The sequence below is a fragment of the Protopterus annectens genome, chromosome 9.part0 (genome assembly GCF_019279795.1).
Source record: "Protopterus annectens isolate FY-2018-M chromosome 9.part0, PAN1.0, whole genome shotgun sequence".
NCBI classification, from domain to species: domain Eukaryota; kingdom Metazoa; phylum Chordata; order Ceratodontiformes; family Protopteridae; genus Protopterus; species Protopterus annectens.
Genome location: NC_056743.1, coordinates 1,320,441,820 through 1,320,467,828, shown reverse-complemented (window position 1 = coordinate 1,320,467,828; position 26,009 = coordinate 1,320,441,820). Strand labels below are relative to the sequence as shown.

The following is a 26,009-nucleotide window of genomic DNA, read 5'->3' as shown; positions in this document are numbered from 1 at the left end:
TATAGACAAGGTTGTGGATGCCACCATCTTCTTAAACTTCTACTTAAGATTCTTAGTTTTAGTCGTGAATGCAATTTTCTTGTATTTAGATACATCTGCGAGAACTAAAAAAATACTTTCTAGTTTCTTAAAACTCGATAATATACTCCCTACATCTTCGAATATCCCCACTAGTCTCCAAACACGGGACCTCAAACGCCCCTGGATCTATTCCGTTAATAAATGTCCAATTAAATCTCGTCAGGACGGCAAGCAAATAGAAATAAATGCCCACAACACTTGCTTATTTTTACTTAACTAACGAGAACGACGATCAGCACTGGGCGATTTAGAAGGAAACAGGAAGTTGCTGTAAAGGAATGATGAAATTTGAGAGAAGCAGGAAGTATACAAGTTAGAGACTGGAGCGAGAAGTAGTTAGAAGTTTATAGATATAACAACAAACGTTCAGAAACACTTAGATTGAATTGAGCTTAAAACATTGTTCTTCAAGTTTCGACTTAGAGTGTGAAAACTATATTCAACAGGCTGAGTGCACTATCGAAGAAGGGAAGGAGTGAGGGACAGAGTCACAGATTCGAGCTATAGCGATGGAGCGCCGAGCGGTAAGTGCAATGATAAATAGAAATCGGGAGGGGAGAGGTCTCCACGTATTCTTTTCTGTACTTTGTTATATGTGTTTAACGTAAAAAAAAAAAAAAAAAAAAAACTTGTGCAGGCTACATGTCAGGCTGGAAGTGGTAATTCCAGTTGACAAAGACCAACCTGGCTGTTGTGAAGTTCTGCCTCACTAATTAAAGGCTCTTCTTCTGGCTTACATCTGACACTGAATTTAGTCATTACTTTGGAGCGAACTTGTTCATCCAGCTGTTCTTCTGTCATGTTGGCAGCCCTCCTCGTTTAATGTCTAGTTTGCTGTGGTATTGTGGTTTATAATGCAGAGAAGACCCTTTTCCCTTCTTTTTGTTTTGCGGTTTGCTTTAAAAAAAATTGTTTTGTGACTGCAGTAATCTAAACAGTCTTCTGGTAAACTCCTTGTATCCTAGGAGGATGAGATGACACACTAAGCAGTTTGTGGTGGTGGTGGGGTCTCTGCGTGATCAGCCTCAGCCGACTAAAATGATTAAATGTGGAAAACGGTGCATTGATCTTGCATATTGGTCAATACTCATCGCTGTTTGGGCAAGGTGAAGTTGTTTCAGGAGTTTTACCCCACCGTTTATTGACTTCTTTGTACAGAGATTTACCCCTCCCCGGGGGCGAGTTGTCCACTTCTGCTGCTGTATTGATTGCAGTTTGTTCTACAAAACGTTGGTTTAAGCCATAGTCTGCACTGTTACTGTGGCTCTCATGGGTGTATCCCTCATTAAAGGAAAGCACTCGCATTATTTTATTTAAAAAAATAACTGCCCCCCTTGCTTTTGTTTCCCAAAAATTATATGCCTCTCAACTGTCCCTTATTTTTTGACTCAAACTTTAGCTCTGCTCCTCTTGACCCCCCCCCCCAAAAAAAAAAAAACTGGTGACTTTTGGAGTAAAGGTAGCAAATTACACTTAATAAAGGGCTATGTTAGAGTTGTTAATTGTTTTTACTTGAGAAAATGTTAATGCACATTTTCTCTTTGTCCGTTAATAGTACTAACATTTTAAAGTTGTCCCTGATTCTTTGAGAATCTATGCTCCAGCTCTTCTTAAGAAGAATTTAGCTTTGTCTGCTACTTGACTGTAATGTCATCCTCCTCCTCATCCCATTTAATGCCCTTAAATGTCCCAGTACATATTCCAGCAGTAAAACTCTATCCAAGCTGACGGCGGGCTGTCATGAGTACCGAGATTGTTTTCACAACTAATACATTAGCGTGGACCTGTCACTTTGTGCTGAAGGCTAGGTGCTATAAATGCCTTGCAGTTTCTTTGTTTGCACTAATTATAAACTGCAAATAGTGTCATACGTCTATAAACACAGGGTGGTTGGAATATAGTAGTTTGTTGTATTAACTGAGAAGTTTGTTTATTTTTATTTCCTTCAGTTTATTAATCAGGTAGATGGTCTGTTCTAAAGACCCTTTCAGTTTTGCCTTCAGCCTTAGGTAAATGTAAAATACACAAACAAGTTATGTGCAAGCTGGCATTTTAAATCTGTACAGTTGTTAATCTCAGTGTAAACACTCCGTAGGTATAGCATTTAGTAGCATCCCAAATTCACTTGAATGTTGAACCTTAATGATTGCTAAGAATTTCACTGGCATTCTTAATGTATGCATTTTTTATTTGGTCTTAATTCCCCCCTCCTTTGATTATTCTGCCCTCTCATGTCTTGTGATATGCTATTTCTTTCTCTGCTAAATTACAAGTGCAGGTGAAATAATTAGTGGTTTACACTAAGGCAACAGTTAAGTTTACCTCATGTTTAGTTTTGCCACCCTCCCAATTCCATCTGTGCTTCGCAGGACTGTTGCCTGTTTTACATTTTATGTTCTTTTGTTGAATTAGTAGCAACTGTGATACATGGAAATGCTGTACATTCGTAAGTCAAATGGTATGTGATTCACTCGCACTAGAGACCTTCACGTAGCATGTAACATCAACAGGACTTGCTGCAGAGACAGATATCTCCCAGAGGTTGCCTCTTCCCTGGAATAAACTTACAGTACAGGTTAAACAGAGCCCCTCATTAATCCTTTTTAAGTGCAGCTTGGATGATTGGATGGGAAACTGCCAATTCTTGACAGTGGTTTCATCTCTGTCCCTCTTGGATAGGGACAGTCGTTGCTGATTTAGATCCCCTTATAACAGACCATTATCTCTAGACCCTTAAGGGAACAAGGGTTGAACTTGGCTAGGCTTATAAAGGCCCTAGGGCCATAAGCCTAGTAACCAGTATGAAGACCAGTGGACTCGGAGCCAACTCTGGTGCACACCCACTCCCACTGCGAACTCCCCTGAGACAGAGCACTGTTCATAACTTGAGTAACTGGGTCCTTGTACATAGCTTGTACTAATTCTACCAATGATTCTGGGACTCTATCACCACAGTACTACCCATGTCAGCTTCCTTGGGACCTTGTCATATGCTTTCTCCAAGTCTAGGAATGTCCAATCGGACTTTCCTCATCTCTAGCTTCTTAACAGTCTCACTGCAAACATTGGGTCTGTTGTTACATCCTGATCTTGAACTGTTCATCTTTCTGCTCATCACCCATCTTACTTTCTACTACAATGATAATTTATCAGTTACCCTCACCAGAACTTTCATGCAATGTGACATGAGCTTGACACATTTTTTACTGCCCACAGTTGTGATGTCCTCTTTGTTTCTGTACATTGGCACAAGTAGACATATCCCATATGACTGCAGAATATGCTTATTCTGCAGTCATGTATGCGTATCTCCACACTGCCATGAGTATGCCCCCCAGAGCCATTTCTCCCCTATCTCACCCACTATCTTTTCCTTAGCGATATTCAAGGGTGGGCTCCTCCTCTTCTCTCATTATAGGCTGTGTCTGGGGCAGTACACCTGTGTGTTTTTTTTTTTTTTTTTTTTTTTTCCATTCCGAATCTCCTGGAATTGAAGTACTTCTTCCGTCTACCTTTGATGCCTTGCAGACTGGTGAGCAGGTTGTTTCAGGGCATCCGTTATGAAGGTGTCCGACTATCTTTGCCTTGCAACCAGAGTTTGTGTCAACTACCGAGTCACTTTCTAGAAGCTGGTAGAGTGCATCCTATGCACTGTGTTTTGCTATTACAACTCCTAGCTTAGCTTCTTTGCTAGCCAGTAGCATTCCTTCCTAGTCTTGTCAGTCTTTTCTATATCCCACATTTTCCTGCACTTCTGCATTCCACCAGCTTTCCCCGTGTACCCTATTTCTATACCTAGCTCTGCCACATCTGTTCTGTTATCTTCACATATGCCATTTTAACGCATTGCCATTCAACTCCACCCATTTCTCCTCTTTTTGGGGTACTAGAGCCCCGAGTAATTCCTTGAACTGTTGTATTTTCTCTCCAGTTAACTTCAGGTCTTCAACTTGTCTGTTAACCTTAAAGCCTTCTCTGACCATTGCTTGCAGCTGGCTGTGGCAACCTGTGGGCCAACTGTTTCACCAGGAATAACTCGGCAATCACCAAATCTATCCCAGTGCCCTTTCCTTACTAGGAGGAAGTCTACCAGCACCCTTGTATATGACCTTGTGACTTTCTGAACCATGTGTTGGCTACTGTCACACCATTTGCCAGACAGAAATCTAGAGCAGCCTGTCCTTTATTCCTGTTGCCCCACCCATGTGGACCCAGGCAATCCACATATCCTGTTTTGTCTGTCTCAGTGTGCATTCAAGCCACTCATCAACACCAATTCATGCTGCCCTACTTCACCTAGTAGATCCTGCAATTGCTGTATGAATGCAATCTTTTCCTCACTATCATAACCCTGCTGTAGGGTATAGGCCCTATCATTACAATAAGTAGGACTGCCACTAACTAGTGTCACTAATTCTGCTGACATCCCTCACTGCCTTCTGAAGCCTCTTACCACAATTCCCACACTGTCTAGCCCATTCTTCTCCTTAGTAGACCCTAGATCTTAAGCAGAGTGTCATTGCTACACTACCCATCCATCTCATCTCTTGGGTACATAGCATGACCAGCCTGCTCCATATCATCATGTAATCCACCTCCATGGTGCATCCTTTCGGATGTAAATCGTGTACTAAAAGGGAAAATATTGCTATTTACAGTGCTGATAGTAGGATAGATAAAGTTAGAAAATTGACAGCTAAAGACCGAAAAAAGGGGGGTAAATATGGGACTGGGAAGAAGCAGAGATCGGAAACAATAGTACAAAGTGGGCTGTATAGAATGTTTACAGGAATTCGAACTATCCATTTAAGAGAATGGACAGGTCCAACTGGTAAGACTTATAAAAGATAAGTATTAAATATAGTTGTAAATTTCTAATCTCAAGTTAGGCTTTAACTTTGCATATTAAACAAAACCCTTAAACATGAAAAATGGATAAGATAGTGGACTGTGATATCTGGATTTTCATACTTGGTAGCAAGTTAATGATAAAGTACCAACTGTCTGACATGTTTATACAATACTGATAAGCATTTTACAACCCTGCTTGCAACAATAAAGTGCCAAAACAAGTGCATCAGGCATGGAGATTTCCCAATAGACCAGTATGTCTGTGAAGTGCTTGGACAGTAGGTGGTCCCAGGCTTATTGTAGCATGCCATTCAGTCTATGAGAGATATCCACAGATTTGGTGTCAAGTGAACTACATTCAAGATGGATAAAAGACTCTAGTAGTACGTCCTACCCCCCCCCCCCCCGTTAGTGATTTTTTTAAAAGATAGAGGAGCACACTAAGTTACAGGTACACTTCTTTCTCAAAAGAGCAGATTGCCATCTTCAGGCGAGGGGGAAACCACCACCTCATATGGAATAATTTGAACAAGACCCCAGGATAAGCAAAGCAATGACAGTGGCTCAGAAAAATGACCAGATGGTTGGTACAGTAATGTCAGCAATGCAGATATTATACCCAACTAAGCTAGAGAGAAAGCAAAAACACACATCTCAATTTACAGGTCTACGTCTCCACCCTGACATGGTAATAAGTGTCTCTTTTAATATTGAGTATGGTATGGCAAACATAAGCAGCAAAATTAAAGGTTCCATCTGCAATTGTTGACGGCAGGAAATTTAGCAATTTAAGAACCTTTACGGGCAGCAACTACCCCTTCATTATGGAAAAAGGCAAGTGGAGGTGGTATGGACATGTGCTGCAGAAGGGGTATTGGGCCAAGACAACTTGAAAGATTTTGGCAGATCCAGTACATATCAGAGGTTACCTCTTGGCATCCTACATGATAAATTAGGGACTTGAGTTAGTGAAGTCTCTAGCTTAGTCTGCTACCACCATGCTCCTCCTAGTACAAGTGGTTAAAAAAAGGACAATCAACCAATTACTATACTACAAAATGTTTCATACTGTTCCTACCACACAAAGTCTCTCTGAAGCCTAGCAATTTAAACTACCAAAGCCAAAAATCAAAAAGATGTATCCATCTCCAACACGGAGTACATTTAAATTCAAAAGCCTAAAAGGCAGCAGCAGTACCACCATTCTGGAAATGTGCATATTCATGGGTTTGGCACAAAACTTCCTGCGTAGGTACATGTTAAACTGGCTATGTTATGCCAAGGGCATACAAGATGTCCCAGTGGTTTACCGAAACTGGCTATACCATACCAAGGGCAAGGGCGTGCAAAATGTTTTAGTGGTTCACTGCTACCTTCTAAAGAGCACCCAAAATATGATACCCCACTGGTTCACCAGTACTTTTTGAAGAATACCTAAAATAAAGTAGTGCAACCCAATATATGGGTATTATTTCTGCAACAACTGTGAAAAACAGTTGAGCAGCACTTCTAAAAGTAAGCTCTCCCAATCAAATCAAACTTGTAATGCTTAAATCGGAAGCTTGTGTCATGGTAATAAAAAAAGACATCTTCCACACTACCATGTTCTACGACTGGAGAAATTCACCTCATTTCAAAAAGTCAGCCATTCTTTTACTCACCACCTTCTTTTCTTCCCCTCAGAAGAGCAGCAAGATCAGTAAGCCTAATGAATACTGGTCCCCAACGTACAGCCAATTATTAGAAGTCCAACACAACATAATTCAAGCAATCCCACCACTTCTCCAATTCAAAGAGCTTCAGGGCATGTGCTACTGTTAAAGTCCTATTGAAGGTGTCAGGAAATGCTCATCTCGCCAATGAATACATTATTGTATGTTTCATAAGAGATGTAGAAAAAACTGACGGGGATAATTTAAATAGTTTTTCCTAACACCAGCTACTTCTGGACTTGGCCATACATTCATAGGAAAGCACTAAGCTACTTGTCCTTATGGGCCATTTTAAGACCAGCCAATTTCCTGTTTAAAGCTAAGAATCAAGCCTTGTACCTTGAGTCTGATGTAAGCAGCTTAACTACTATACTAACCCCAACCCCGAATTCTGAGAAATGAAAATCTCAGACTTGGAATATGGGTGATCAGATATTTGGGCTAGGCTCTTCAGTGATGGACTGCAAGCATACTAACTACCTATGAACAAGATTCCCAATTGTTAAGTAAATTGCTCAGTCACTCAGTAGACAAGTGAGGGCTGAGGAAAAACTCTGTACCACAGGAACTACAGCTCACAGCTGTTGACACAGAGGGTTAAGGCCATGTTACCATGTAAAGTGCCACAACTCATCCAGTCTATGGGTAGACATACAATTTCAGGGGGGGGCTGCTTACCTAAAATGCAGTGCGCTGCACTCCTACACACCATAAGGTATCAGCAAGGCAAGTTCCGGAAAGACATACCAAATGAAAAAACAAGCAACGAGTACAACATATGGGGGGGGTTGCTAGACGTGGGGTGATGCATATTGCACATGAATTGCAATACATCATCCCACCTAATGAGCAGTACACAGCAAGATAAACATGACCAAGAGGAATAAGCATGCATCCAACCAGCCGTAAGGGGAGTAGTCCATCTTTGAGTGGTAAACCATTCTGCAAAACAGAAAGACTAGACGGGCATGTGCTGTTGCACACATTAGCAATTATAAAGGTTCTGCAAAACTTTAGTAACACCAACACTTGTACTGCTGCAGCAGCACTATGACTGTGCCATGATCAGACCCTTATTTGGCTACATCCACAGCTGTAAAGAATTTTTACAGTGACGCAAGATTACAGATGTCAAATGTCTTTACATGTATAGGCTTGGAAGGAGTTGCAAAGGAAAGGATGGGAGTGAGTGATATTTGGTGGAGAAGGAATGCAGCATAGGCTCACTGCAATAGTGTTACAATTCTGGCAGGATCTGTGCTGCATAACCTGCATATTGCTTAGTTGGGAGGTTGCACATGCTTGGAAATAACTCCCAAAAGGCAGTAACAGTGGAGCTCACAATACTGCCTCAGGGTCACAAGAGTTGAGGCACACTCGCTGGAAGCAGTATGATGCTTTAACATTGCTTATCTCCTCTCCAGCCCAAGATTTATTTTTTTTTTGGGGGGGGTAATATCAGTTCTGTACACCCATTGAATGAGGAGCAAGTGGCAGCTGGTCCGCTGCAGAAAGGAAGTAACTTTGCTCCACTTTGTACTACATTTTGATGACACTGCAATGGGTGCAAGAACATACTAGATTCACTGTTGTACTCCTGCAGTGTGCAGGACAAATCTTAAAACAGTTTTTTGTGAAGGGTTATTGTAAAAGAAAAAAAACGTCAAAGACCAATGCACGTTAGGGTCAAGCAAGGCACCCTTTATTACTTGCAGCAAGGAGAAAGCATGTAGGTACAAGGTTTGTCTGGTTTTCTGGGGATCGGTATGTTATTCTTATACAGTTCTCTTCAAGTCACTCAGAAAATGTTACTAATCTACTGCTGACTTAATCGGGACACAGCTTTCTGTATGTTACACAGAAAATGTTACCAGACTTATTGCTGACATGGTCAGATTATTGCTGTCTTGCAAAAACATTAGAGAAAAACAACCTGGCCTTGGGCTTATTTTTAGCCCTCCTCAGTTCTTCAATTGTACAGTTTTAATACATGTGTTGCATTTTGTCTAGATTCAAGGTACATTTCTAGCTTTGGTACAAGTAATGCTGACTATGGTTTAAGTTTTCAAACCTATATTGTTTTCTTTATCAAGGCTTCTAGCAGTTGCACATTTTCACATGGCATAAGCAGAATAAGATATCTCTTATCAAGTTTCTAGTAGCTGCACATATTTCATGGCATAAGCAGAATGAAGTGCCTTTTATTAAAGTTTCTAGTAGCTGTGCAGATTCATACAACTTGAACAGAATAAATGTATTAACCCTTTTAAGCCTTGAATGCATTAAGCATGCATATTACTATTATGCATTTTTCTAACATTTCCCCCCTTTTAATACTTTTAATTTCAAAACAAGCATAAACAGTTTTTTTTTTTCTTCCCTTAACCTCTTCCTACTCAGGATTTTTAGTTAGAGAGTCATTTAGTTTAGTTTAAGCCCGTGAAAGCATTTTAGTTTTTGAGCAATTCTTCGAGTTCGGCTTCCTGGTACAAAGTTTCTGAAACTGAAATGTCTACAAAATTTTGAACTAGTCCTTTTATACAGGGGATGCAGCAGCACCCACACACCATCAGTAGGACTATTCCTACACAGATGGCAATCGGAATGTTCATCAGGATGCTGCCCCAACCCCCAAACCATTTCTGAAAAAAGTCCGTCAATGGATTTGGTCCCGGTTTGGTCATGGCCGACACCTGCTGAATTACTTCAAGATGGTTATCTCTCTCATGTCTGTAGTCTGGAATGTACGAACAGCACTCCTCCTGGATTAAAGCACACATACCTCCTTTTGCCGCTAGGGTGAAGTCAAGTGCCATGCAATTTTGAAGTACCACTGTTCTCATGGCAGTCAGTTCATCGGTTACTAATTCTAAGGCAGAAAAGGTTGCATTACTCATTATTTCGAGAATAGACAATTTTCTCAGTTCCCAGATTGATTTTGTTGCTTCATATGCTGGTAGTATGCCTGCCCACGATATGACGGTATCACCCAGATCCATGTGTGACAGTCCGTTGTTATTCCTAGGGCCTAAGCCATGATGGTATTTCCAGGGTGCATTGATTTGTCCCACTGGATTGACAGGCTTTTTGATTTCTCGGACATTCCGAATTTTCACTTGAAGTAAAACTGCCCTGTGTCGTATGGCCGGAACCAGGTACCCCCAAAAAAAAAACTTCTGGACCAGTTTTCGGGTAGCCATTTATATGCTTTTCTTTCGCATATAAAGTAACAATCTTCCACTTTAGTAGTAACTTTACTATTAATATACCCTTGTCCTGCGTGAAACATTTTTCTGTCGATTAAAAACAGTTGTTTGTAGAGGACAGCATCATGTTTTACTTCTTCGATTGTCCTATGCATCAGTTTAACAAGTGAATCATAGCTTGTGTTGCAATAGGATTAGTCATTAGATTTAGTGTAGCATCTATAGGGAACTGTTACATTGCAATAGCTCCATCCTACCTTTACTGTATCATTCTTATAACAACACATGGTTCCCTTCTGACGAATGGATAAGTGCAATGCTACTTTATCTTTTGATGTGACATGTATCATGAATTAGGTTTTCCAGGTTTTATTAGCCCCTAGGGGAACTGAAGTTAGCAGTAACCCCCCATGTGCTGTTGGTAAAGCTGTGCAGATCCAGCAATTCAAAACATTGAAGGTTTCAGCATACACATATTTGATTGCCTGGTAGGTATTGAAGTTTGGGTGCCATTCTGCACGCTTATTTAATTCTACTTGCGTGGCTGAGAAAAGTAATGGTCACAGTATAAAGATTATAGTTACCAGTACAGTCAACAGGATGGTCATGTAATACTTCTGTGGAAATGGTTGTTCTGCATTTCCGTTATCTCCGGTTCTTCGAAATAGGTGTATTTGTATCTTACTTGATTCCATCATCTCACTTAGGACATGTGATCTTACTCTCTGCCCTATAGGACCTTTAGCACAGATGATTGCTGCACTGGGTTTGAGACTGATCAGTTCCTATTGATCTGACCCCCCTTTGTAGCCAGACTTTTGTGCTTAAGGTCCCAAAGGAGAGGTAAGGTCTTTGTCCATCTCAAAGTTTTTTACCAGCTTGCAGTGTGTCAGGTGTATCCATGAAGCTCGTTCTGCTATCTTGACTGCAGTAGGTGTCGAAAGAAGCACCTGGTAGGGACCTTCCCACCTCGGCGATGCCCAGTTCTTTCGCTTTACGATTTTAATCCATACCCAGTCTCCTGGTGTCACTGCCACTGCCGATGTTTCTGTTCGTTTTTGGTCTGAAATAGAATTAGACTGCAACAGATGTTTAGAACTCAACAACTTTTTCATATATTCTGCTAGTGTAAAATCAGCTTCCTGGTCTGATGACATGAGAGGTTTCCACTGGGGTGTATAATAAGCCCTTCCATACAGTTTCTCAAAAGGAGTCAGTCCTTTTGCTGTAGGGGCAGTTCTCATGTTCAACAGTGCCAGGGGTAAACCGTATAACCAAGTTTTTCTTGTCTCGGCTATTAATTTTCTCAGTTTGCTTTTCAGTATACCATTATGCCTTTCAACCAGCCCTGCAGACTGCGGATGATATGCACAATGATTTTTTTAAAGAAATACCAAAATACTTACTCAACTGCTGTATGGTTTGATTTACAAAGTGTGTACCATTGTCACTATAGATTCTCTCCGGAATGCCAAACCTTGGAATAATTTCCTTGACAAGTACTTTTGCCACTGTAGCTGCATCTGGATTTTTGGTTGGAAAGGCTTCCACCCACCTGGAAAACATATCTATAATGACAAGGCAATCTTATTCTCACATTTGTTCAATTCTATGAAATCCATACAGATAGTGTGAAACGGATATGGTTGTGTGGGAAAACTCCCTTGCTCGGGCTTTATCGCCCCTTTTGCGTGATGTTTGTTACAAATCTGACACATTAAACACATTTATTTAAGAGTAGTTTGTAAATCCGTATGTTGTGAACACCTGGTTCACCAGCTGTATCATCCCCCCTGTTAAGACATGGCACTGCCCATGGCTCAACAATGCCGCATAGCGAAACAAATTGGAGGGTAGTATCGGTTTTCCCTCTTTAGAGATGTACAGGCCCTTTTCGAGGATTGCTCCTCGTTTCATCCATCTCTGTTTTTCAGCTTGCGTAGTGAGTGTCTGCATTGTTTTTAACATATCTAGGTTCAAAGTTTCAGAGGGTTGTAATTCCTCATTTTAAAGAAATACTTCTGTGGCTGCTTGTTTTGCAGCTGTATCAGCTCTTGCATTACCTTTTGAAATCTTATCTTGTTGCTTGGTGTGAGCTGCACATTTGCAAATGGCCACTTTCTGAGGTAATTGAATAGATTCTAAAAGATCAAAAATAAACTGTGCATGATTTATAGGTTTGCCAGTAGATGTCATCATTCCCCGGTTTTTCCACTGTTGTGCAAACACATGTACAGTGGAGAGAGCGTACTGGCTATCCGTAAAAATGTTTACACATTTACCCTTTGCTAAGGTACATGCCCGTGTTAGGGCAATTTAGTTCTGCTGCTTGTGCAGATAAATTGTCCGGTAAGGATTTTGCTTCTATAACCTCAGTATCAGAGACTATACTAGGTTCTGTCCTGCAGGACCCCTCTTGCACGAGCCATCCATGTAGTATGTCACCTCGGCATTATCCAAGGGAACATCTGTGAGGTCTTTTCTAGGTAATGTCTTTTGCTCGATTTACCTGCAGGCAGCGGTGCGGTGTGCCGTCTGCAGGAGTTGGGAGCAGAGTAGAAGGGTTCAAAGTTGTGCATCGTTCAATTGTCATATGAGGTTGGCTCAACAATATAGTCATGCAGGAAAGATGCCTAGCAGGGGAAAGATATGCCACCTTTTCTTGCAGTAAAATGATCGCGACTGCATGGGGTACCCTCAAAGTGAGAGGGTGGAACAAGACTACTGAGGCTGAAGCCTGTACTGCCATCTCTGCTGCAACTACTGCTTGTACAAAGTGGGGTAAGGACTGTGCCACTGGGTCCAGTTGTGATGAATAGTAAGCAATGGGGCGTTGTTTATCCCCATGCCGTTGTGTTAGTACTGATGTCATATAACCTTGCTTGCAATCTACAGTCTGTGAAAAAACATTTTGTGATAGTTTGGCAGTCCCAGAACTAGTGAGGACGCTATCAATTGCTTTAGTTTACAGAAGGCAGATTCTGCCTCTGGTGTCCATTGTAACAAGTCCTGTGCTGCATTAGGTGTCTTATATATGAGGTTAGTTAAAGGTGCAGATTCCAAGGCATAGTTTGGAATCCAGCTTCGACAAAAATTAGTTGTACCCAGGAAGGGCATCATTTCCTTCTTGGTAGTGGGTTTTGGTGCTTGCAAAATTGCTACTTTTCTGTCCTCATCTAATGTTCTACCTTCCTTGGATATTACATATCCTAGGTATTTAACCTGTTTTTTCCAGAGCTGCAGTTTCTTTGTTTACCTTATGTCCTCAGCGGCTAAAAATTGTAAAAGTGCTATGGTATATTCCCTACAATCCTGCATGATGTGAGCCACCAACAAAATGTCATCAACATAATATCGTTGGACTTTTACAATATCCCTGTGGTAGGCGCATATATGTGTATCTTTTTCCCTGAAATGTAAATGCAAACCAATATTGGCTATCTGGGTGTATCGGTATCGAAAAGAATGCGTTGCTAATGTCTACCACAGAAATACTTTTGTTGAGGTTTTAAATCATTCAACAGGGTGTGTGGATCTGGCACTATGCGTGCCCTTGATATTACTGCGTCATTTACTGCTTGTAAATCCTGGACCATACGCCATTCTCCATTGGCCTTTTTAACTGGAAATAAGGGTGTGTTACATGGTGAATCGGGAGATTCCACTAGTATCCCTCCTTTAAGTAATGCTACTATAATGGGCTTTATCCCTGCCTCTGCATCTTTACTTAAGAGATACTGTCTCTTGTGGTCTGAATGCTGACTTTGGTGTGATAGTAACTGGCTCTGCTGTACGAATGAGTCCTACATCTGATTTTCCTGTCGACCAGAGAGTCTCTGGTATATCTCGCAAGGCGTTTTCTTTCTCCTTTAGTAGGAGTGTCCATCAGCTGTCTTCGCAAGAATGTAAGTGCACAGCTAGGTTAGTCTGAGTTACCCAATTCAATTTTTGCACTTGTATTCCCTGTCCTGATAGTTGCAGTTCTGTTTATTTATCCCATCTCGTGGCTTTTTCCCCTAGGTCTGCCCATTTTATATTTTTGTTTTTGGTTAAGCTAATGTGGTAATCTATTAGATTTATAAAGTGCAAAAAACTCCTGGGGCAGTGAATAGCTGGCTACACTATTCCCTTTTGCATCCCAGTACAAATTACGCAATACCAATCTATTTGTACGATTTTTAAATAATTCTTTCTCATATTCCTTATCAGGTTCAAAAATACAGGGTATAGTGCAACAAGTGTTGCTTATCAATGTCAAGGGAGGGAAACTTGCTGCTGGCTACGTTCATCAGTTCCTTGCTCACAGTCCCTGGACCAGTCGTAACCAAGTCCTGGCTGTACCAATAAAACATTTCGCCTCCTGATTGCACCACAAAGGTGTTAAGTTTGTTGCTGTGCTTCCATACCCTGCATGGTCGGGACTACTGCTATACCAAATAACTGCATGAGATCCCTGCCCAAGAGATTTACTGGGCATTTTGCAGAAACTACAATTTTGTTTCTCTGTGTCAATCCTGAAACTGGATCAGTTATTGCAATGTTACGGGAGAGAGGCTCCCGATACAGCTGTCCATTAGCTGCTTTGACCAGAATGTAATCAGGTAACTCTGAGTTTTCTGGTAACTTGGAGGGGTGTATCAGTGTCCTTGATGCCCCTGAGTCGCACAAAAAATCTCCCTCCCTTTCACCAAGAGTGTAACTTCTGGTTTTATGTCTGCTAAATAGAGCTCCAAGCTCAATAAAGCTAGGTCTAATATTTCGTCGTCTTCATTGTCACTACCTTTCTGCACTTCTTCTACTCCCTCTTTCACATTTTCATTTGTCCTTTTTCTACTGGCCCTTTCTAGTGATTTTTGACTATCATATAGTCAGTCCTCGCCTTCCTTGTCTTCCGTTGTTGCCTTCTTATTTTTCCTGCAATCCCTTGCCAAATGTCCCTTTTTGTCACATTTAAAACATTCTCCCCTTTTCTTATGCCCTTCAGAGTCCTCTGATCGCTGATCAGACTGCTTGTTTCCCTGTGCGTTTTTCTTGCCCTTTTTCCCCAGACTGTACTACATAAACTTCTGCTCCTTCTTCTACAGAAAATACTTGAGATTTCTTTTTCTTTTTGCTATTAAGATGCTTTTCGGCATGCCTAGCATATTCAAGTAATGATTGTAACCTGCTTGTACGATGGTCTACCATGTGTTTTGTAATGAAACTGCTTATAGGCATACTACTGCCTTTTAAAAATGCATTCTTTAACTGCTGTTCATATGGGGAATCTTGTGTTTGATCTTCGGGAACATGCATTCCACAATGGTTATTAAAACATTCTAGCAATCTGGCATAGTATCAGTCAGTTTTACCTTCTTATTGGATGCACTGATTAATGCAAGTCCAGTCTGACCTAGGTTTCCATTTTTTAGAGATGCTGTCTGTAAGACCTTTTACTCTAGTGTCACTCTGTGCTGCTATGTGGGAGGGGTCTTTGTGCAGCGTCACGAGGATTCCAGTTGCCACAAATCATGTACCAATCTGGTCCTACAAACTGTCTAACTACTTTTTCTATTTCTTCTCCATTTAAGTTATAACTTAACCTCATTCCTTGTAAGTCTTCTGAGAATTTTCTGAAATTAATCTTCGAATGGGGAATTCCCTCAGTGGCTTTCCGGATATCTTCCGGAGTCCAAGGTCTATATACTAAAATGGCTGGATCCTGATTGTCCTGTCCTGCCTGAGGATTGGGTACCTCTATAAGCGGGTATATTTCTTCCTCTTCTCCTGTAGATTGTGAATTCTTAACTATTTGCCATAACTCTATACCTTCCTCTGAATTACTTGCCTTTGTTCGGGGCCTGGTCCTGATGGGATCTCTGATTTTAGTTAGTTCAGTTTTATAATGTTTCTATCTCCAGTGACCACAGGATATAGTGGGGGTGGACTGATCTGTTCACTCACTTCATATTCTGGTAAGGGAGGTGGAGGTGCTGATGCTATTACTAAGTTGTTATCCTCCCTATTTGAAAACATTGCTTTTGAATCTTTGTTCTTTTGGTCCCTACGGTTTACTTTCTCCAGCCACCTGTGTGCCTGAGGAATTCCTAACCGTTATTGCTTTTTTACCTGATCCTTAGAATCATTTTTTGAGTTGTTTGATAAGTGAGGATTTTTCTAATTTTCCTTCGAATTTATACTTATTAACCCATTTTGAAAAATATCTAATATTGTCGTCTTCCGTTAATGGCGGGGTTTGGGGTGTTTTTGTGCAATTATTACCCATTTTGTTTTTGTTACGTAACTTCTCTAGTTGTACCACGGATTTTGTTATAGTCTCTTCAGAATGACTGCCTAAAGTCTACTACTCTGTTTCACCTGATCTAAGACCAGACAATACCTTTTTTATCCCTGACTGTAAGAAAAATACAATCTGACAAAAAACAATACAGATCCAGTCCCTAATCCTGAAACAGAAAAAAGTAGATTCACCTTACCTGAGCCCACATGATTGATCACCGGTTCGCAGGAAACCCATCCTTCAGTCACAGATCAGAAAGTGGCTGGCCTCTCTTGATGACAATTCAGTCGGAGGACTTTACATATAAGAACCACCAATTTGGTTTCTTTCCCATACGGTTTCAGCCACCTGGCCGTCTGATCCGAGGTGGAGAGGGTTCCGGCTCGAAGGACCAATCTGTAAAAGAAAAAAACTTCAAAGACCAATGCACGTTCGGTTCAAGCAAGGCACCCTTTATTACTTGCAGCAAGGAGACAAAGCATGTAGGTACAAGGTTTGTCTACTTTTCTGGGGATCAGTATGTTATTCTTGTACAGTTCTCTTCAAGTCGCACAGAAAATGTTACGAATCTACTGCTGACGTAATTGGACACAGCTTTCTGTATGTTACACAGAAAATGTTACCAGACTTATTGCTGACATGGTCAGATTATTGCTGTCTTGCAAAAACATTAGAGAAAAACAACCTGGCCTTGGGCTTATTTTTAGCCCTCCTCAGTTCTTCAATTCTTCAATTGTACAGTTTTAATACATGTGTTGCATTTTGTCTAGATTCAAGGTGTATTTCTAGCTTTGGTACAAGTAATGCTGACTATGGTTTAAGTTTTCAAACATCTATTGTTTTCTTTATCAAGGCTTCTAGCAGCTGCACATTTTCACATGGCATAAGCAGAATAAGATGTCTCTTATCAAGTTTCTAGTAGCTGCACATATTTCATGGTGTAAGCAGAATGAAGTGTCTTTTATTAAAGTTTCTAGTAGCTGTGCAGATTCATACAACATTAACAGAATAAATGTATTAACCCTTTTAAGCCTTGAATGCACTAAGCATGCGTATTACTATTGTGCATTTTTCTAACAGTTATGAAGAACAGAACAAAATTACAGTAGCATTCACTAAACCATAACCTGTCCCAAGTTGCCTGAAGTTAGTACATGAAAATATGGCCAAGGGAAAACTGAAATTGATACACTGGTATAGCCCTTCACTAACGGAAGAAAGCTGCACATTAACAATACACTTGCCTGCAGCCATGATTTGCCGAAACAGAAGAAGATAACAGCCACAAGTTAAATAAACTTACACCCCCCCCCCCAACAAAAATCAAACAAAGGTGGTATAGAGGAAGAGAACAGCAACTGCAGCAGTGATCAAGCATCTAATGTTAAGGGAGGTGTTTGCACAGTTCTACTATGTTCATCATAGTAATCACCGCTGCAGTAGTCTTATACCGCTAGATTACCCTAGCTTACATTTGGGAAGTGAAGGGTCCATGAGCTCCTAGAGAATGATCCTAACAAAGACTGATCTAAGTCTAGAAAAGGAATCGAGCCTGTAGTCTTTGTAAGAGTGTACCGAGGACCACGTTGCTGCTTCTTAAAATACTTGTAGAATCCAACACTTTCCCGAAAGCTACAGATGAAGCCAAGGGACCTGGTAGTGTGGGCCTTGACCACGCCTGGGATGGTTTTGTTATAAGGTAATAACTTTAGACAATCATTTGGAAATGTTCTGTTTTTAGGTACAAGAGGATTAGTTCTTAAAGAAACCTTGTCTCTATAGAAAGTCAGGTTGAGCTGCAAACTCTTATGGTGGGTCAACCCTAATACTCTCCTTGCAGAGGTCAGAACAATCACAGATTTCCAGGTTAAGAATGCAAGGCCAGACAGACGAGCTGGTTGAAATGCAGCAAGTGTTTGCTTGTAACACAAAATTAATATTCCCAAGGAATAACCACTAATGATCCTGGAGGTCTCTTATGTAAAACCCCTTTCAAAAACGTTTTTACACAAGAATGCAATGAAAGAGGATCCATGTGCAGGCATATGTATGGTGCATGTAGTATGTGCTCTGAATCTACATTCCAAGACAAGATGGCTAGTCTGCAAAAAGGGGTTCTTCCTTGCATGATGTAACATGACTGTGGTATTATTTAACAACCTGAAGTCATCCAGGGGACCAAAGATGACTCTGAGTTGAGTACCTTGATCAGAGCAAGCCTCTTTTATATTTGTGCTTGTGCCTGTAGGCCCCATGCACCTTGTACTTTTATCCCTCTAAATTGCTTCCCCATTTCAAATGGATACACAAAACATTTCTTAACGTCATCCTTTACTCAACCCCCCCCCCCCAGAAGAGGCAGGATGAGCGGCCCCAATGAATACCCATTTATAACTTTATAAACGTTCGAATTCCAACACATTAAAACGTAAATACCCTACTCCCACCCCAATTCATTGAGCCTCAGTGCATGTGCTATTTTAAATCCTGCAGTGACAAACTGCTTTGGAAAAAAGGTGGTGTAGATATAGGAAACTTGCCTTCTCCACCAAGAGATTTCTGACAAACCCCAGAACAAAGTGGTAGCATTTTGAACTTGGACACTAACTCTTTCACTTTGCACCAAAATCATCCTTTAATAAAAACCTGTCTTGAACCGAAATGGAAGAAATGTGAGACTATGTTAAAGGATAAAGAATTTCCTCTTAGTGCTACCTGTAACCTTGATGATGGAACTTCAGACTTGCTCTAACAGAAGTGGTACTACCAAGTGTGGTGGGTCGGACAAGGCCCCTTAAGTAGTTACTAACTTGGAGTGCTTTTTTTGGGGGGGGGGTCATGCACTCTTTGGAACCTTGTCATTTCTTAAACACAAGTTCAAGAGAATTTTGCTGAGATTGTCCATTTTGTTTATTGCAAAAATTGGATAAGCGTATTAGAATCCCTTGTCAGCAGGACCAAAAACAACCCCTTTCCCAGGAAGACTTTAAAATCCAAGGAAGAATTTAAAATCTAAAATGTTCACATCCGGGAGATTCTGAGAAAGCAGCTGGGCAAACCACCCCCCAAAACAGTACCACTGGCCTTAGTCCTGGTAGCAGTACCAGACTTGTACACACTTTAAACTGAGGGGATGTCTTAGAGTAAAATAAGAAATTAAGGCATTTAAAGCAGATTTTTTTTCTGCACAAAAAAAAAAACTGCTGATGAAACACTTCTCAAACTTTCACAATTGGTCAGAACATACAGTGGATATAAAGTGTACACACCCCTGCCAAAATGCCAGGTTTTTGTGATACAAAAAAATGAGACCACAACAAATCAAAACTATTCCCACCCCCAATGTGACCCATAACCTGTACAATTCAATTGAAAAAACAAACCTGTTGGGGGAAAAATATAAAAAAAAAAGTGCAATAAGCTGGTTGCATGGGTAGGAGTCTATCAGCATGGCACATCCTGACATGGCAATGTTTGCCCACTCTTCCATGCAAAAGCGTTCCAAATCTGTCAGATTGTGAGGGAATCTCTTGTACACAGCTCTCTATCCTATGAACATGCTGCTCATATTATTTGTAGTGTGTGTGTGTGTGTGTGTGTGTGTGTGTGTGTGTGTGTGTATATATATATATATATATATATATATATATATATATATATATATATATATATATATATATATATATAATAAAATGTGTGTGTGTAAATGTACATACATTATGATATTTTTTTACCTTTCTAGTACCTTTTGCTAACAGGAAAAGCCGTTTTTCTTAAACCACTAGCAGGTTCTTAGTTTTAACACTGTCAGTTCCTCCGGTAGTACATGTTTGTCAGTGCTTGCTGTTTTACACTGGCCAGCACACCTGCAGAAATGTAACCTGTTATTTCATTTGCAAAGATGAGTTTATTGGGTTGATAACATTTAAAGGAAATAGCGAACCAGCATGCAGATCAGCAAATGCCAAAACAAACCAATCATCAAAATAATGCGCTATTGATATGAACATTTAATCATTGATGTTATTGAGGAGGTATCTCACAGCATGAACTGAAGCCAAATTTGCAGACATATTCTTCCCCACTAAAACATTTTTAGTTTTTTACTTAAATTCTGTGGTAGGTTGGCAGATGTTGATTTCTCATGTACTTTTTAAAATGCTGCATGTCCCATGATCTTTTTTAAATTGCTGCATGTTGCTTTTCCAAGATCACAAAGGGCAAAGCTGTGTTCCTGCACTAGTTTGTAAAATCAGTTTTCCATCCTTATTTGTATTCTGTCTTAACACAGAACAGTACCTGTGGACTGTATTCATTTTCTCTTACAACGCAGCAGTCTTCATTAATTGTACTGCACACAGAGTAACGTATGTAAACTGCATTAATTATGCTGTGTACTGTACTGTTTGACGTGCGAGTGTGTACTGTTCTAGTTAGCAGTACTGTGCTATTTGTTGTTTCCTAGCAATCATAAGGTGTAAATCAAAATGCTTCTGTTCCAGTTAATAAAATTAGTTTCCCATTTCCGTCTGTATTCATTTTTTCCTCACCATTTAACATCTGTATGCTGTACTCTGCTTACCCAGTTTCTTATCTTTATTAATTCTGCATACATTTAAAATGCTGATATTGCTTTCAAATGATTAAAGTACAAAGCAAAATGTTTTGGCTCCGCTTTGTAATTTTTTTCTTCTCTGCCCCATCTGTAGCATCTAAAGCAACCTGTAAAACGTGTCGGAGAGTTGTAAATGGTCATTAAATCCGTAGGGAATGAATGCCCTAAGTTGGACACAAAGCACTTGGTGTACTGCACTGCTAGAGTGTAATTGTCAGAACATGACTGTCTTGTTACTGTATCCAGGGAAACTTGTGCTGCACCCAGACCAGCACATTAATTTTGCTGTGTATATAAGAATTTTTCAGTCAAAAGCATTAGACTGTGTACAAACATTACATATGCAAGCATGTAAAATTCCTGTTTATTTATTCTATAACCTTTTGGTTTTGGTATCACAGAATGTCATTTGTGAATCAGAACTATGTTATATGCTGCTTCCATGTTAAACTGTAAACCAAATGATTTGAATGCATTGTGAACTACTGAATATTATACCATGCTGATTGGAGTTATACTAATGGAAAAAGGTCGATCGCGGACTTTTCCTATGTTAAATGGGTTTAACATATGATTCGCTATGTTAAATGAGTTTAACACATGGCGAGTTGATTAAAATAAACGGCGGAGATGTCGTTTTGCTTTTTAAAACGCTATAACCATATATTAAACATTGCATTAACTAGCGAACCTGCTTCTTGGAGATCTCTTTCTACATCTGCGGAAGGGCAGTAAACAGGCATTCTACTATGCCATTATTTAAGAAAGTAACACAGTTTCTTTCTTAAATAATGTCATGATATTAACATAATAACCACTTCTGGGGTAAGGTAAAATTTACCCGGTTGGCTTTGAATAGTATTCCATTTTTACTTGTTTTGCATCCTCGTTACACTGTAAGTGATGCTTTGCAAGCAACATCTACAGTAAAGTGAAATGTTTCTCTCGCATTTATTTAGCTAAAACTTTTCAGTATCCCATCACCACAGAGTATAATGACAGGACTTTTAGTACAGAAAAATTAACGCAGCCTTCAGATGCCAAGTGGATCTATAGGTTGCATTAATTTCTGTCAGCCACAGCTTCCCATCTTTATTATTTCTGCCAGATGTAGAAGAGCACATGTTAATTAAAACCCTTTTGCTTCCACATTAAATACTGTACAAGTAATAGTTCTTTTAAATCTGCCCTTTTACCAACTGTAGTGTGATCTCGGAGTTAGTAAGGGTGGGAGGGGCAAAGCCCCCCACTTTCATAGTGCTTGTTTTAATGTGGTGTGCGTGGCTGGGCTGCCGATTTTCTTTCCCTTGGAAAGAAATCAATGTTTTGGCCATTCACTGTTGTGTAGATTCAAGAAATGCAGGTCGATTTTAGGTAAGACGACATTTTGCTTGTTCGACTGTATAATATTGACCCTAATATATACTAGAGGGAGAGGCAGGCTGCCAAGCCTATAAGTCACATTGCATATTGTGGGTTTGCCTTTGTTAGAATCTGTAGCTTTTAAGATTCAAACAAACCAGAGAGGTGCAACTCCCCATGATAATTCAATAAAGAACACCTGCCTCTAGGAGTATATCCTGACTACTCCCTTTGTAGAGAGCTCTCCCTCTGGGTCTAGAAAGGGTTCTTAGAGTGTCCAGGGAGCTGTGTTGTGAAGAGTGAAAGCAGGGACCTGTGTTGTGAAGAGTGAAAGCAGTCTGGAGGGTATCTCTGATGTATAGAAAAGGGATTGTAACTAGTGTCCTGCCAAGAAGAAAATAGTGGAATTGCTTCCGTCTGTAGAAAGAAAGAACATCTATATAGTGGATAGTTCCATTACATTAGGAACAAAGATAGCGAACATAAAACGCATCAAAAATGAAAAATATTCATTTTAACAGTGTACCTGCTTTAGCTACGGTCTTTTAGGAGAATAAATTAGTAACTGTAAATAGCTGCACTTTTGTATTTCCATTTAAATGGACTGTTCGTATTAAACCCTAGGTTCGTTCTTGTGTGTGAATGTGTCCTGCTAGTTCAGTGCTTGAGTTTACATTAAGGCAGTTACAGGCCTGTCAGCTGTATAACGAAGAGTCTTAATAGTTTTCCCTCCCACTCACCTCTAGTTGTGTTCTTGAACCCAGTGTTATCTGTTGCCATCTGCCCTGTACAAAAATGTGACCATAATTCCCCTCTCTCCTCTTGTTTATTGGCTGTTTTCAAGAAGTATCATTTTGCACAGCCTCTCTCCTTAAGATAGTCACCAGGCCAAGTGACCTTTGATATAATTGCTTAATATTGAGCATACCTGCCTGAGCTATTTTCATGCCAAGTTAGGGAGTTTTTGCTCTAACAAGTGTACTAATGCCTTCAGTGGCAGAAGGTTTCTAGGCTAGTTGTGGGTGTTAGTTGTTACAAAGGCTATATTTGTGTTTTGTTATTGGCTGGTGTGGTGTACTGAGCTTGTTGTTGCTTTCTGCTTTATAAATAAGGCAATTTTAGTAAGACACTACCCATTACTCAGTGGCGCAGCTGACTGCACTGTGTAGGAGCAGGCATTTGGAGCTTTAAGTTTCCCAGTACGACCACTCCCCCAACTTGTATTGTACTTTAAATGCTCAGTAGTTATGTGAAGACTCTAATTCTCACAATGTTGCTTGTTAAGCTTCATGTATAGACTTGGATAAATATTTACATTTGTTTACTGGGTAGTGTCTGAGTGGGCCAGGAGCCCGATTTTCAGTGGAGACCTTGGGAGAAGAGCTCCAAGTAATTAACAGAAGTAACGGCAGAAAAACACAGCAGATTATTACATACATGGTACAAGTACAGAAATATTTGATTAAAAAGTTACAAGGAAGCTAGTTCACAAAATTTAAGTGAGTATACAAATCATAACCATAATAAACACTTTTTTTTTCTTGGTTGTTAGGGAAGAAGAAAACAGACGTTTGCTGTCTCATAGGAGAGTATTAGTTGGTATGCATACAAAGTTGATGTAGTCAGAGTAAGAGAAGATCAGGTAGGTATAATTAGCCTGGAATTGTACAGGAACATAGCCAGTGATTGGTGAGGTGTTCTTTTGTTCTTGTAGGAGTAGTTTGAATTTGTGACTGTCTGGGTTATTTAGGATGTGTTGGAGACATGAGTTCCAGGTTTTGGATTTTTTATTAGAGTAAAGGGAGTCTGCATAGTAGCTATGAAATTTGGTTACCTTTAATTTGTCAGATGATCTAAGGGACCTGGTGTTTGTATTGGGTTGAACTAGGTCAGTGAGAGCAGGGCAGTTGTCGGGTTTAAGGATGAAACTGTGGGCAGTGGTTTGTGTAGTTTAGATGCCAATCAACTCCGTACACATAGACACAATGTCCCCTTCAGCCTGCATTTGTAAGCATCTGAAACAATGGATTTGTATTTTCCATCTTTCTCTAGCCAGTCTGGTAGAAATGAGTATTCTGAGGTAATTTAGCAATTGTTTCATGTTTACCAATGGCCACCTACTAATTTTAAAACCAACAGACAATGTGTATGAGGGAATGTAGTTGTTATATTATTGGAGGCAAAGCACTCTCATAAAGCCACAACTAATAGTAAGCCGGTTGTCAGTACTATACAACTTGAGTAAAGAAACGTGCACCGTTCAGACCAAACACACAGGTGTACATATACTGAGGATGTTAAAAATAACCACCCACCTAAACCACAAAGGCTTCTAAATGTAATGCAAGAAACAAGTATCCTCAGAAACCTCAAATAACGCTCATCGAAGACAGCAACTGCCATGAATGCTATATCTTAAGTCACACTAACTCTTCTCCTCAAGTAAATCTCCATGCAGTCCAGTATCTTATTCATGGGTGACTCCGTAGTGAGACATACCATGCACTTGCCTGTCTGGCACCAGGATTTGCTACACCACACAAGCATTCAAGTTCTTATACCGTAGGTACACATATGACATAGTTGTAGTACATGTGGGTGTAAATAACTTTATGTACTTCCCTGGACTATAATGAAGACAGACATGGTAGAAGTCTCAGAATACTTTTCTGTGGCTGGCATGAATCTTGCCTTAAGCAACATTCTACTGTCACCAAGAATGATGCTGCATTGCAAACAAAGGATTTTGATTTTTAACAGTTGCCTTACCTTTTGGTGTCCTTCAAAACAGAGCACAATATATGTCGGCCTGGCAGGAGATGGTAGACAGTCCTGACTGCTTCACCAAGGATGGCCTGTAACCCTCCCCCCCCCAATGCTTTTATATGTTGGCTAAACCCTTGTCTACCCCCATAGTGCATTTTAAGCAGTGTTAGTGTTCTAAAGCTTCCTGCATAAGTAAACGGAATTCAGGTAGCATTAAGGTATTGCTGTTCAACACCGGGAGCCTTAACCACAAAATCCACTCCCTAAAAGTCCTCCTTGGACTGGAAAACATTGATTTTGTGTTATTACAGAGGCCTGGCTTGAGACCATTGAGAGCACTCCATTAGTGCAAGGTTTCGGTGCCTATCACCCATTCTGCTCATCACATTAAACAAAGGCACTAAAGGAAGTGGTGTCTCCATAGTGTTAAACACTTAATCTCCAGGCTTATTAGTCAAGGTAATGACATGGAACTCCATGTACAACTTGGGGTATTAAACCTCTCTGTTATCATATAATAGCTAACTATAGGATCCCCTCTGTCCCGCTTGGCCCATAATTCCTACCTATTACAGAGCATCTGTGTATTAAGTCAGATACCAAACACTTTTCCTAGCAGACTTCAGTTACTCCTTCATAAACTAGGAGACTTGTACATCTTTAAACGTATGCTCCAGGATTTCTGGAGCTTCATCATTACAGGCTGCATGACTAGTAAGTATCCACCCCATCCATGGGTGATTAAAATCCTAGATTAAGTCCTTGCCAGTACAGAGCAGCTTTGCTCCCACTAGTTGTAACTTTCTGGTCAAATCAGACCACAACTAAGACTGAAGCCTGAGGCATTTTCCAACACGCAATATTCAGAGATTATGCAAAAGCTGATTTACTAATACTGAGTAGTGACCTGACTAAATTCAGAATCCCCTTCCATTTTGATATGTTTCTGCACATACAAATTGCTGCATAGATGCAGCTGCCCCCCCCCCTCTTCTTTTTCTTTCAGCTGTTCCCGTTAGGGGTCACCACAGCAATCATCTGTTTCCATTTCTTCCTGTCCTGTGCATCTTGTTCTGTTACACCAACCACCTGCATGTTCTCTCTCACCTCATCCATAAACCTTATCTTAGGCCTCC

General features: G+C 40.3%; 1 protein-coding gene across 1 annotated transcript in view; it reads left to right on the top strand.

Moving 5' to 3' along the window:
• The first annotated feature begins 302 nt into the window (after nucleotides 1–302).
• Nucleotides 303–26,009, top strand: part of VAMP8 (vesicle associated membrane protein 8) — a 509,048-nt gene continuing 483,341 nt past the window's right edge. Inside the window, exon 1 of the mRNA XM_044084294.1 lies at nucleotides 303–605. Within this exon, the coding sequence (XP_043940229.1) occupies nucleotides 591–605 (15 nt within the window). The 5' untranslated portion in view covers nucleotides 303–590. The remainder of the gene's footprint in view (nucleotides 606–26,009) is intronic.